The sequence below is a fragment of the Hyperolius riggenbachi genome, chromosome 1 (genome assembly GCF_040937935.1).
Source record: "Hyperolius riggenbachi isolate aHypRig1 chromosome 1, aHypRig1.pri, whole genome shotgun sequence".
NCBI classification, from domain to species: domain Eukaryota; kingdom Metazoa; phylum Chordata; class Amphibia; order Anura; family Hyperoliidae; genus Hyperolius; species Hyperolius riggenbachi.
The window spans coordinates 348,609,445-348,623,750 of NC_090646.1; the positions used below are offsets into that span (position 1 = coordinate 348,609,445).

At 41.8% G+C, this 14,306-nt stretch overlaps 1 protein-coding gene across 4 annotated transcripts in view; it reads right to left on the bottom strand.

The window, feature by feature from the left end:
- Positions 1–14,306, bottom strand: part of TLE5 (TLE family member 5, transcriptional modulator) — a 78,847-nt gene that overhangs the window by 23,376 nt on the left and 41,165 nt on the right. For all 4 annotated transcript variants that reach the window (XM_068234086.1, XM_068234085.1, XM_068234084.1 and 1 more), the window contains exon 4: positions 8,223–8,267. In XM_068234086.1, the coding sequence (XP_068090187.1) occupies positions 8,223–8,267 (45 nt within the window). The remainder of the gene's footprint in view (positions 1–8,222; positions 8,268–14,306) is intronic.

The window sequence follows — 14,306 nt, forward strand, 5'->3', positions numbered from 1 at the left end:
GCACTATACTAGCTATCCTGGGGCACATGGGGCACTATACTAGCTATACTGGGGCACTATACTAGCTATACTGGGGCACTATACTAGCTATCCTTGGGCACATGGGGCACTATACTAGCTATCCTGGGGCACACTGGGCACTGTACTAGCTATACTGGGGCACATGGGGCACTATACTAGCTATACTGGGGCACACTGGGCACTGTACTAGCTATCCCTGGGGCACTATACTAGCTATCCTGGGGCACACTGGGCACTATACTAGCTATCCTGGGGCACTATACTAGCTATCCTGGGGCACACTGGGCACTATACTAGCTATCCTGGGGCACATGGGGCACTATACTAGCTATCCTTGGGCACATGGGGCACTATACTAGCTATCCTGGGGCACTATACTAGCTATCCTTGGGCACATGGGGCACTATACTAGCTATCCTGGGGCACTATACTAGCTATCCTGGGGCACACTGGGCACTGTACTAGCTATACTGGGGCACATGGGGCACTATACTAGCTATACTGGGGCACACTGGGCACTGTACTAGCTATCCCTGGGGCACTATACTAGCTATCCTGGGGCACACTGGGCACTATACTAGCTATCCTGGGGCACTATACTAGCTATCCTGGGGCACACTGGGCACTATACTAGCTATCCTGGGGCACTATACTAGCTATCCTGGGGCACATGGGGCACTATACTAGCTATACTGGGGCACAATACTAGCTATACTGGGGCACACTGGGCACTGTACTAGCTATTCCTGGGGCACTATACTAGCTATCCTGGGGCACATGGGGCACTATACTAGCTATCCTGGGGCACTATACTAGCTATCCTGGGGCACATGGGGCACTATACTAGCTATACTGGGGCACTATACTAGCTATCATGGGGCACTATACTAGATATACTGGGGCACACTGGGCACTATACTAGATATACTGGGGCACACTGGGCACTATACTAGCTATCCTGGGGCACTATACTAGCTATCCTGGGGCACTATACTAGCTATCCTGGGGCACTATACTAGCTATCCTGGGGCACATGGGGCACTATACTAGCTATACTGGGGCACTATACTAGCTATACTGGGGCACTATACTAGCTATCCTTGGGCACATGGGGCACTATACTAGCTATCATGGGGCACACTGGGCACTGTACTAGCTATACTGGGGCACATGGGGCACTATACTAGCTATACTGGGGCACACTGGGCACTGTACTAGCTATCCCTGGGGCACTATACTAGCTATCCTGGGGCACACTGGGCACTATACTAGCTATCCTGGGGCACTATACTAGCTATCCTGGGGCACACTGGGCACTATACTAGCTATCCTGGGGCACTATACTAGCTATCCTGGGGCACTATACTAGCTATCCTGGGGCACATGGGGCACTATACTAGCTATACTGGGGCACAATACTAGCTATCCTGGGGCACATGGGGCACTATACTAGCTATACTGGGGCACAATACTAGCTATACTGGGGCACACTGGGCACTGTACTAGCTATCCCTGGGGCACTATACTAGCTATCCTGGGGCACATGGGGCACTATACTAGCTATACTGGGGCACACTGGGCACTGTACTAGTTATACTGGGGCACACTGGGCACTGTACTAGCTATCCTGGGGCACACTGGGCACTATACTAGCTATCCTGGGGCACTATACTAGCTATCCTGGGGCACATGGGGCACTATACTAGCTATACTGGGGCACTATACTAGCTATCATGGGGCACTATACTAGCTATACTGGGGCACACTGGGCACTATACTAGCTATCCTGGGGCACTATACTAGCTATCCTGGGGCACTATACTAGCTATCCTGGGGCACTATACTAGCTATCCTGGGGCACTATACTAGCTATCCTGGGGCACTATACTAGCTATCCTGGGGCACTATACTAGCTATCCTGGGGCACATGGGGCACTATACTAGCTATACTGGGGCACTATACTAGCTATCCTGGGGCACATGGGGCACTATACTAGCTATACTGGGGCACTATACTAGCTATTATAGGGCACTATACTAGATATACTGGGGCACACTGGGCACTATACTAGCTATCCTGGGGCACATGGTGCACTATATTAGCTATCTTGTGGCACATTGGGGCACTATACTAGCTATCATGAGGCACTATACTAGCTATACTGGGGCACACTGGGCACTATACTAGCTATACTGGGGCACTATACTAGCTGCACCGGGGTACCTAGACTCCCTATACTGGGGCAACTGTGCTTGCTGTGCCGCCGCGAATACCAACCCCCCCCCAACCCCCCCCCCAGAAAGTTTTGAACGGTTACCGGTCCCAGGGCCGAAAAAGGTTGGGGACCCCTGCTCTAGACTCTCTCTGCAGCTCAGATGTAGCACATGGCACTGGCAGGTTTTTTTTTTTGAAAACCACCACCTTGGAGGTTCCTTGACTGTATCTCATAATTTCCTAAATTAATAATTTAGGACCTATAAAACTTCCAAAAAAGTTGTCATTGGTACTTATGCATAGCAGGCCAGCTGTGCCCTTACTATTCTCACCAATGAATCTGTCTATGTGATTTTATATAGGCTGAACCAGTACACATGTGAAACAGCATACTATATGGCAAGCATGGTCCTTTTGACAGATTACCTTATGTGACCAGCAAAAAATAGACTCCCCAACCATCAGTACTTGTCTGGTCTTTGCTGCACTCCTATTCCCATTCCCCAGACCTATCCTGCTGCAGCACCACTACCTTAGGATCAGTATCTCTAACATCATGTAAAAATACAAACTTATTTGAGTGCGCTAACTTTGCACAAGTATGCATTGTACCAAATGAAGGCTGCACTGCACTGTTCAATAAGCAGACTAACTTTATCTGAAGAATTACTTTAACATCTGTACATATATTACTAAACCCGATGCAGTAATTTATTTTACTGGAAATAAATGTTTTGTGTCCTAAAGAAGGAAACCTTTTTCCTACCTCTTCATAGGTCAATAAGTGCAGTACTGTCCAACTGACCATAGAAATCAGGAATGGACATTTCAGCAGAAACGGACTACTTTCTTACTGCGCTTAAAACAATTTTTCCACCAAAATTGTCCAAAATTTAGCTAGATCCAACTTGCTTGCATAATAACTAGCTTAACCATAATGCCAAAATAATAAGTATTATCACAAGACACCCACAAAGTTTCACAACAGAGATGTATATTGTGTGGAATAAGCATTATTGGCTTACTCAGCAGCGTTTTGTGCGAAATAGGTTCCATTATATTAGAGAACCACTTTCCACACTTGATAAAATTTCCTGCGGTCTGGTGTGTGGTGTGTGTGTCTTTATAGTTCTATGGTCATAAGGCTGTTTGATTTAAAATTTGATAAACTCTGAGGCTTTTCAGAAACCGACCTTTAGTTTGAGATCATTTAATACTTTAACTGCACACAGATGGACTATATTTAATGATATGACTTATGAAGGCAGCAGTTGCACCAAAACATATTTACAAGGCTATTTGCAAGGGGGGAGGGGGGTTGAATAGTTCTACCCTAAATACTTTTTTATTTTTAACTCTGCAGTGTGATTTTTCTACTTCAGCGCTGAACTATTTGTGCAGATCAGATACATAAAATTATTGTAGCACAACGGAAAGAAACAAAAGATCTAAGTGTAGTAAAATGTAGAAAAAAAAAAAATCAAGAAAAATGAATAGCTATGTCAAGCACTGTGTATGAACATGTGATATACAGTAGAATCTCGTTATAGTATAGTAAACCTCTAGATATAGTAAACTCAGTCCTCGGGTCCCAGCAAATGCCTCTGTATAAAATATACAATGAATGACCAATTCTGATATACCGTAGTAAACAACTTTTCCTGGTCCTTTGGAGTTTACTATTAAGGGATTCTATTGTACTAACAAACACCACGCTCACTGTACTGGATTCATATTTCCTGGAATAACTATCGCAACTACCATTTGGTATCAGTTAAGGCCTCTAATAAGGTACAATACTCTATTACATATAAAATCAGTGTGACAGTTATGTCACTGGGCTTCACACACTAGTGCATTACCATTACTAAGATGGCCCTACTTATAAAAAGTGGCGATCTGACAAAGTGGCCTACGGAATGGCACCCAAACACTGGCTAACATGTCCCCTCACCCGGGTAAAGAGCATCATTTTGGTGCCGTTTGACCGAGAATCAATCTACAGACCATTATGTGGATGTGAACAGGAGTCCTCTGCTGCACAGGCGAGTAGGGAGTATAGGGGTAATGGTTGCAGCAAGGCATAAGTGGGAGTTCATGGACTCTGCTGGTGGGTGAAAATGTGTTTTCTGACAAGGTTATTTATATGTGAAGTCTGAAATGTTGTATGGAGACAGTGTGACATGCCTTGATAAAGGGGGTGTATTGGATCACCTCTAAACAATTGTCAGATTGTCTATGGTGGATGTATTAAAGACAGCTTGAATCATAATCTGGTGTGTTGGCCAATACTTGAATTTGATTGATTTATGGACACTGCCAAGCGTTCCTGGCCTGAGCATCACTTTTGGAAGGTCACATTTATAAAAGGTTTTGTTCCTTGGTGATCTGGCCTTGAAAAGTAGAGAATTTCAGTGCTGCTCAGTGCTGGCAATCAGAAGCTTCATTCACTTGCAATAAAAATGGGGAAGCACGAGTTATTCACTCAAGACAGTTATTTCTTACTGTTGTCCAAAAGATGGCAAACAGCTTTCCAGCAACTACCAATTGGGGCTGCATACCAATGTCACAAAAGTGAGGCTACACTGCAATGGAAGCAAAGAGGGAGTACAAACACTACACTCTCCAGCATTAAGTAACAAATGTCATGCATGCTTTTAAACGTATCCTGAGTCTTGTGTGCCTATTTAAAAAAAAATGTAATCAGTATAAAAATTAATTTTCAATTTTCACAAGTTCCAATCTTTGAAAAAACAAACAAAAAACAAACCTCTTCCATAAATGCATTACCCTAAAAAAGTCTAGAATTCTGTAGAAGTACTACCCCCCCCCCCCCCCCCCCAAGTTTCTCTTTAGTCTGTTTTATTACTGTTTAGCACAATGTGTCACCTTCAAATCCACAATGTTTTCTACAAGCCAACACTGAAAAGGACACAGTCAGAAAAGTAGAATGCCCTATGAAATAGGAGAAAAGATCACTTCCTCCAGGGGAAACTTAAGAACTCTTGCAGCTGGAGTCTGGTTACTACTGCAGAAGCACTTGGACTTCTGCAGACCTTTTCCCCGATGATCAGCCTCTACTGTAATAAATTTTACTTCAGCAGACAGAAAGAAGGATCTCTGCCAAATCTTAAACTGGATGAAGAATTTTACCCAACTTTACTTAATATAAACAATCCAAAGATATCTGATGATTGCAGGCTTGTACAACTGATTCACGGCAGCTGTGCAGGCCATGCTATTGTGATGTCATTGACTGTAAGTGGAAGCTGCAATGTCTACAGCCATTTCAAACTTTAGCTGCTGGCACAAGTCTATAAAAAAAATACCAGAGTAGGAATCAGAAGCTTATATCTAGTTCCCAGTTAGGCCCAAAATAAGACGTACCCTGAAAATAAGCCCTAGCAGGATTTTTGAGGATGCCTGCAACACAGTATAAGCCCTATTCCAAAAAGAAGCTGTGGGTACAGTTCTTAAAAAAGTACGTTTAAATATTATCTAGGCAGCTATGGTATACATGTAAAAAAGGTGAAATATAATATTCCCTTTCTGGTCAGAAATAAAATAATATCTAAAATTATAGGTCATAGTGGGGATAGAACAATTTCCTGTAGACTTAAGATTGTTCATCACTCACTCATATCCTATGTGGGGCCAAACATTTGTTATTAACATATTAGAACTAGTTAGAATTACCCTCCTTATCACAAGTTCTTCAATTGGTTGACTCCAGGTTTAAATTGATTGGTCCTTTTGCAAGCTGCATATATTTGCATACAAATTTGCATAAACTCTGAAGAATTTGTATATCTTTGATCATCCCTACTACAGTACCTATGTGAACCCTTTCTAGAAGAGTCAGTATCATTGTAACAAGTAAATGATACATAAGTGTTTTGTTTTTTCCTCTGATAAGATGATTTAAATAATTTACACATGTAGTCTGCATTTTCTTGGTGTGCCAAAAATTCAATAAAAACATAAAAATAAAAATAAATTGGCAACAGAACGCAACACAATGCAACAGGACAGACAGACTCCTTCACCAAAAAAGCAGAAAGCACCAAAAAAAAATCGCATTCTGGAGAATCTACGAGACCCAAAACAATAAGGGACGCCAAGCGGAGGGCTCTCTGTAATTGTACATTGTTGTACATGGAATAAGCAGATAGCGAGTCCTAAGAAATTTATGATGGATTCAGTGTTTGCAGAGTCCTAATGCTGTTCTACAATGTGATGACATGACAGTAATTGGCTAAAATGTTGATATTGTTCTTGTTCAAGAATGAATGTAGATTGTTGTTCATGGAAAAATAAGACATACCCTGAAAATAAGCCTTAATGTGTCTATTGGAACAAGAAATTCATATAAAAACACATTCTCATTTTTGGAGAAACAAGCAAAAGAGCAAACAACAGAATTTCAGTGGGCAAACATCTTAGAAGTTGCTTCCTGCCGACAAGATTCACACTGGGAACAATAATAGTAGCTGTTTAGAGCCTAACTGCTAGTCACGAAGTACCCCCCCCCCCCCCCATACTTAGAAAATAAAGCAAGCAAGAATCCACATCCAGCCAGAAAATACATGGGAGCGGCCTGTGCTTGCTCTATACACAGCAGTAAAGTGGACTGATAAATACATGAGAGTGTAAACTTCCTCTTCCAGGTAAAACATGGCCTGACATATCATTGCTATGCTGATGACAGTCAGCTATATTTGTCATTCAAACCCGGCATCACAGACCCTACTCCACAAATAAACTCATGCTTAGCTGAGCTTCAGTAGTGGATGAATATTAATTGGCTAAAACTTAATGCTGACAAAACTGAGGTTCTTGTTATCGAGGGCCAGGACTCAACAGCAAAGCAGCCCCAGTCTCAACCAACACCGCTAAGGATAGGGAGCTCAGACCTGAAAAACTCAGACTGTGTGCGCAGCCTGGGAGTACTGATTGATGGGAAATTAAGCTTCAGGAATCAAATCTCAGCTATTGTGAAACATTCCTTCTTTCACCTAAGGAATATTGCAAAGATTAAACCCCTCATTCCTTCAGAGGATCTTCCAACCCTAGTTCATGCCTTCGTCACATCAAGGTTAGACTACTGCAACGTCCTCTACACAGGCCTGTATAAGAAAGAATTACGCCGCCTGCAATTAGTACAGAATGCCGCCGCAAGGCTGGTAACGAGCCAACCCCGCCATTGCCACATAACACCAACCCTGAGCTCACTCCACTGGCTACCGATAAAATGGAGAATTCTGTTTAAGATTGGCTTACTGACATTCAAATCCTTGCACAATCTGGGCCCTGGATACCTGAAGGACTTGTTGCAACTGCATCACACCCCCCACTATCTTAGATCAAAAGGACGTAACACCATGGTCACCCCCAGAGTCCACCTCAAAACCTTTGGAGACAGAGCCTTTTGTCATGCTGCCCCTACACTTTGGAACTTCCTGCCACACCCAATCAGGACAGCTCCCTCCCTGGAAGCATTTAAGTCTAAACTGAAAACCTACCTCTTTAGTCTGGCATTCATGAACATCTGACTATCTCCTCTGTAACACAACCCAGCCTGCAACCCTGTATTAATCAGACACAACTATGCGCTTTAAGTCCTATGGGAGAAAAGCGCTTTACAAATGTTATTGTATTGTATTGTATAACATAGCAAAACTCAAAATAATCCTGTCAATAGTCAACAGTGTGATGTTATTAGCTCCGAATTGATACCATGTTATGCTAATTTTTACCACATATATTTCCAAGCTGTACATTTTTGCATAATATTTGCATAAACTTGGAATTATTAGCATCTCATTGTCCATTCCTACTGACCAATATTTTTGACAGCAGTTAGGCAAAATGTTCTAGTAAGCACTTCTTATACCTCTGAATGTCTTTATCAGAGTATTATTAGACAAAATACAACTTTAGAAAGAACCTCACTGAACTTTAAGAAGTGACACTATTCACTGCTTACCTGTTTGTGCATTTCAATATTCAGGCCATAGGACATCTCATAATACTGAAGAGAAAAAGAACATTTCTGTTAAGGTCTGACAGAATACTTGTGTATACAAGGAACAAACACAAAGCTACAATTCTTTTTGTGGAAAAAGGGTGCAATAATAGAAAGCAAAAAAAAAAAAAAAGAAAGAAAGAAAGGCAGACTAAAAATACACAATTCATATAAATGTAATGAACTTAAAGTGGGAAAAAACTAACATAACATACAATAAATCTGTGTTTTCCTACTTTTTATTACCCATACAGTTACCATATTTGCTTTTGTGCACACGTAATATTGTCTGTCTAAAAATTACAAGGTCCCAAACAACATACAGTTTATCTGCTCTGAAAGCTGCCATTCCATTTTATCCGTGTAATTATATATTAACATTTTCTAGTGATTTCTCAACAGTGTGCATACTAGAAGCAGAGACAGCTCATTTTCAGCACAGCTAGGAATGTAGTAACGCAGGAATGCAAACAAAAGAATGTTATCACCTCTTTGGATGCGGTTCACAATCTGAAGAAGCTTTCCACTGAAGAACAAAGTGCTGCGTTTAACTGTTTGTTTGAATGCTGTTCTGCTACATGGTAGTAGGTTTAAAGCTCAACACACACCATACAATCTTGGTTGTACAGATTTACCAAATCTATGTAGTACAAGGGCCATCAGATTGAAAATACCTTAAATGCTTGATTGGATAAGCTCTTATACTACATGAAAGTGGTAAGATTGAACAACCAAGATTGTATGGGGTGTGTTGAGCCTTAGGCTGTAAGTAATCTTTTAGAGCCAAGAAGAAATGTTGAGTTCCAGACCACTTTAACTTGCAGGTTGCCACACATTTTGTTAGTCACAATGCATTAGTGTAATACTGGGAATATACAATGAGATTTTTCAGCAGATTTACTGCCGACCGTTTTTCCAAACGATTTTGTGATCGATTTCCATTCAATTCTAAGAGAAATCGATCAGAAAAACCAAATCGAAAATCAGATCGGACCTGTTGGAAATTCTCTATCTGAATCATCTATCTGCCAAAAAAATCTCACAATGTATTTCCAGCATTACATTTACGGTGTCTCCCAGCACTGTTGTATGTACCAATGTCTAGAATTGTATGGACGCATGTATGTTTCCTGCTCTGTACAGAACCCATGGAATTACGGCACTTTATAAAGCATTTATAATTTCCAAGCTCCATAAGGTTTTTGTAAAATTAGCACAAAATATGCAAATTTGCAAAGTCAGAAGTATTTGCAATTCAATGACCAATCCTTAGACAAGGCAAATTAAAAAAAAAAAAAAAACCACAACAAAACAACTTAAAACTAGGAAAACTAGCTATACTGTGTGCTTAAACATTTTCCTGTGTTTGCTTTCCGTTTTTGAATGCAATGCTTGGCAGTATAAGTAATGTTCCATCCCAGTTTTCAGCTTCTCGGTGACAACAGGTCTCCTATGTAAATTGTGCATAGCAGGCCATTTTATGTAGTAATTCTGTCCAGCACAGATTCCCACATGCTGCTCACATTTAAACATCCATCGAGAAATTAGGTTTAACTTTTTGTACAGGTTTTTTTTTTGAAGATCGTATTAAAAAAAAAATGCCGACTGCAGATAACCTACTAGAATTTCAACAGCAACATTTATCCTAATTAGATCTCTTATTTACGAGTATTTACCAAGCACAAATTAGGAATAAAAAAATATTTTTTAGAATATTTACTTAAATGTTCCCAGAAGAGTCAAGTACTGCCAGTTATCATCCAGGTGTGCAGGTAAAATTCTGGTGAATGAAAGGTCATCACCATAATATACTTCAAGGAAGTGGTCTGTTAATATGGTGGTTACTGTGATGTGTGGGCATGAGTCCTGATTCTTACCATTCCTCCCGGTTACCTCCATTCCACTGCAAGAAGCCCCTTTAGCGGCTGTGACTTGGCCAAGTCTACGACCTTTAGCTCGGATATACTACTAGACTATGCATGCGCAGTATGTCCAATCCATTCCCTCGTGCACTGTGGCCTGGACGGGAGCACGCATGCCAGGAACACAGGAGCTGGTGGTCACAGATTGGATATACTGCACATGTGCAGACTAGTATGTCTGGGTTAAAAGGTTGGCGGGGATCAGGACTTGATACCACAGGTGACATTTTAGGGACAAGTGCTGTACAGAAGCATTGCGAGGCTACAGCTTTATGATATACTATTGTTATGAAAGGGACAGCAGGTACAATGGCACAGTTCATGACCGAAAAGCTCCCAGTATGAGAGGTAAGGAGAAAAACAAGTCAATTCAGTACTACAGGACTCTCTTTGTCAAATCAAATAGGATCGGGGTCCTGTAACACACAGATTCTCAGCAGAGGTGGCCCTCACCCGCCAATAATCATCTTGTGTGTGTATGATGCTTTAGCCTTCACAGCACGAGGTAATTGGCAATTTGGTTCTACTCTACCCCCTACATGACTGCACACTAACCTCTGTAAAGTTAAAGACTTTTGTGGCTAATTTTATTTTTACATACTGAACAAGTTCACCAGATAACATGGCCCCTGGAGCATGCGGTTGCAGGTGGATACTGGGGTGAGGGGGGGGGATTCGAAATATTCTGTATAAATGCAGTTATTCCTTAAAAGCACTTTATTTATTATGATATTAGCTAATCAGCCAGCTTGACAAGTTCTCTCACTGAATACCTGCTTCCGACTAAGCAAACATCTGGGCCTAGAATTGGGCTTCAAAAAACAGAAATCTCAATTGCATCTTTATGTAAATATATGTGAACGCTGTAAGGCTCCATTAAGCTCCCAATAGACCCACCAGCTCCGTACACTAATTTATAGAAGCACCAAATGGTGAATGCCCTGACAGACAGTGGCGTGTGTGTGTGTGTGTGTGTGTGTGTGTGTGTGTGTGTGTGTGTGTGTGTGTGTGTGTGTGTGTGTGTGTGTGTGTGTGTGTGTGTGTGTGTGTGTGTGTGTGTGTGTGTGTGTGTGTGTGTAGCTCCCAGCGCCCCCCCCCCCCCCAATAAAGGGAAAAAAAAAATTCTACCATTCACATTTCTACTTCCTCGCCAAGCATTCATCCCATTGGTGGTCCCCTCTCACTCCTAAGATGTTGCACTAGCCACAAAAAACTATACTCTAAATACATTTCCTATGTTGAAACCACCATAAATATAATATATAAATGGTATATGACCCCTAAGGCTTTTATTACGGATGACATCTCAACACTCTCCCTTATGCTGGAGGAAATGCTCTCCTCCATATATTATGGGAATATCCTTCCTTCCATAGCCCCTTTCTGGAATTTGTTCTCAGAAAGTCCATCTGCCCTCTTACAATATAATGTTTCCATTACTCCAAAGCTTGGCCTATTTCATATTGGCAATGATTTCCTACCAAATTGAGAGACCCTATTATGCATACAATCTGTGCAGCTAGACACCCGATTCTTGTCAACTGGAAATCACAAAGCCCACCTTCTTAACCACTCAATCAACTCAGTTGATTTTAATCTAAAAATGAAATATGTTCGTGGCCCGAAAATCTACCAATAGATCTTCCTATCTTAAAATGAACTGGGACTTGATCACGCCACGTCTCTCACATTTCTCCTAAATCAATACCTGGTGTTCAACCCTTCTCAAATGTTATGAGGCAGCCATTCAGCCTCCTTATTCCTCCCCAGTCTTACCCTCTGGAGAGCAGGTCCAATGTTGACTGATGGTCCAAATCAATGTCCAATGGGACATGGTTTAAGCAGACTACTCGTCATTAGATGAGAGGTTTAGATATGGTTATTAAACTACAGCTAGCGCATCGGTTAGCTTTCAGGTTACTGAACTTTTTTCCAAATTATTATCAATGTATCTACATGTTCATTTGGTAATAAACTACTCCAACCTTTAAAGTTCCATTAATTATGGGCTCCTTCATTTCTTGTTTGTTTATACACGTGTTATACCATGTATGCAAAAAATGGTTTATAATCTTTTGTATATTTGAAAACTTTTTTGAAAAAGAAAAAAAAAAGTAGTAAGGCTGCATACTGAGCAGTCTTACCTATATACCTGCCAAGTTTGTTTGGCAACATGTGGCTCCGGAGCTCTGGTGGTGGTGGTGGGGAGGGGGCTTAAATAAAACTTGCCAGACATTATGTTCTACCATGCTCTCCTAACAGCCAATCATAAGGGACTCATTGGGGCTCAAAAGAAATAGTTTTCAGAGACTAAAATAACTGCTGCTTAGTGGAAAGGCTTAGTATGAAACACCTACATGGAAATCGGCCCAGTATGCCTCAGGGTACAGTAACCGTCCACATTGCCAACTCCTCCCCACCCTCCTTATCAAAAGATTAAAATGTGTTAAACACATCTGCAGTCTGTCCCTCATTCTGAGTTGTTCAGGCACAGCTATTACTTCAACAAATACTTTAATTGAAGATTTGAGAACTGGATATAATTAAAAAAAATGTGATTCATCAAAAACTTTACATCGTGTATTTAGTACATAACGTATAGACTCAATTTAGTCCATTACATAAATCTCAGTTGGTTCTGGGTCTTTTTAAAAGAACACTGCATGTGTACCATAGGCTGCCTGGTATACATAATCAATGCAGTAGGTTCTGGTTGATAATCTATATGTCAATATAACTTGTGAGTCTGAAACAGTTAAAATAACATGATCTCTGTTTGGGAAGCTGCCCCCCTTCACCTCCTCCCCTGAGTCTGACCTCTTTGTCTTACAAGTCCCAGAAAGATTTTTAGGCAGATTTACACTCTGCCCTGGCCCTCTCCCCTCCCCATCCTGTAACAAGCAGCTGTCTGGAAGAGTGAATGAATGGCATAACCCCACAAGAGAGGGATAAGCCAAGAGACCTGCTGAGAGGGGAAGAGGAGGGGGGGTGAGGAGGGAGGTGGAATTATTCTTTGGCAGCCAGCTATGCAGTACTCAAACACCAGTTTTTCCTGCTTCCATGTCTTGGAAAGACTACAGCCATCTAATATAAAAACCCCTTCCTTCCCAGAATACTGTGACAGAAAAATATACAGCGGTTTGGAGCTGCAGAGCGATTTTTACCAGAACAGAAAGCAAAGTTGATTCCTGCGCGCAAGCTTGGCTTGTTTAAGCTCAGAAGTGTTATAGTCCCTCGATGTGGATTTTAGGAGGGAAGGATCATTACTCCATATACAAACAGGAAGGTTTCTGTAATTGCCCTCAGGGGTTAATGTGAAGCAGGAGCATTGCTAGCTGCTTAACCATCTGCAACTACATCTTGGCAGACATAATTAAAGACCTAATTGCCCTGAACTGAGGGAGTAAAGAACTTCTCCAAGGGGATAGAAAAGAAGGCCTCCTTGGCACTAGGAAAGACCCTTAATTGAGAAGCTAGCCTCTTTAGTAAACATTGACATGGGTCAGAAATGTGAAAATAGAGTCCAGAATTCATCTTTAACAAGTGGAGCTTCAGTCAGACTGGGCACAGTTAGTCCCCCTGAAGCAGCCAAGGCTGCAGTTTATTAATCTGAGCAGACTGGATTGGCAGACCACAAATAAGAAGGGTATGTGCAACAATGAGGATGCTTGTCCGCCCCAAGTTTCTTTATGCATGTTTGCATGTAGGCCTGAAAGATAAATCGAATTTAAATCGAAATCGCAATCACCAAGATCACAATTTCAGAATCGTCAAAGCGGCGAATATCGCGATCACGTCATTTCCACATGAGGAAGTTTGAAGAAGCGCCTTCAAACTTTCCCAAAGTCCCAGTGCCCGCAGCGTTGGACATACCTTCCATCCTCTATCGCCGTCTGCCGCCTCTTGTGCTTGGCAAAACTTCGGGTTCCTGTATGTCACATGATAAACAGGAAGTATGCCGTGCATTAGAGCCTGCAGGAGGCAAAGTGGATAGATGGGCATTGCAGTGTTCTCCCCAGAATTTTTTTCCAGCCAGGTGGCATAAAAAAGTAGCCGGGTGGCATGAAGAAGTAGCCGGGTGGCGCGAGATGAGAGAATACAGGGCTGGCGCTTCTCTGCACAA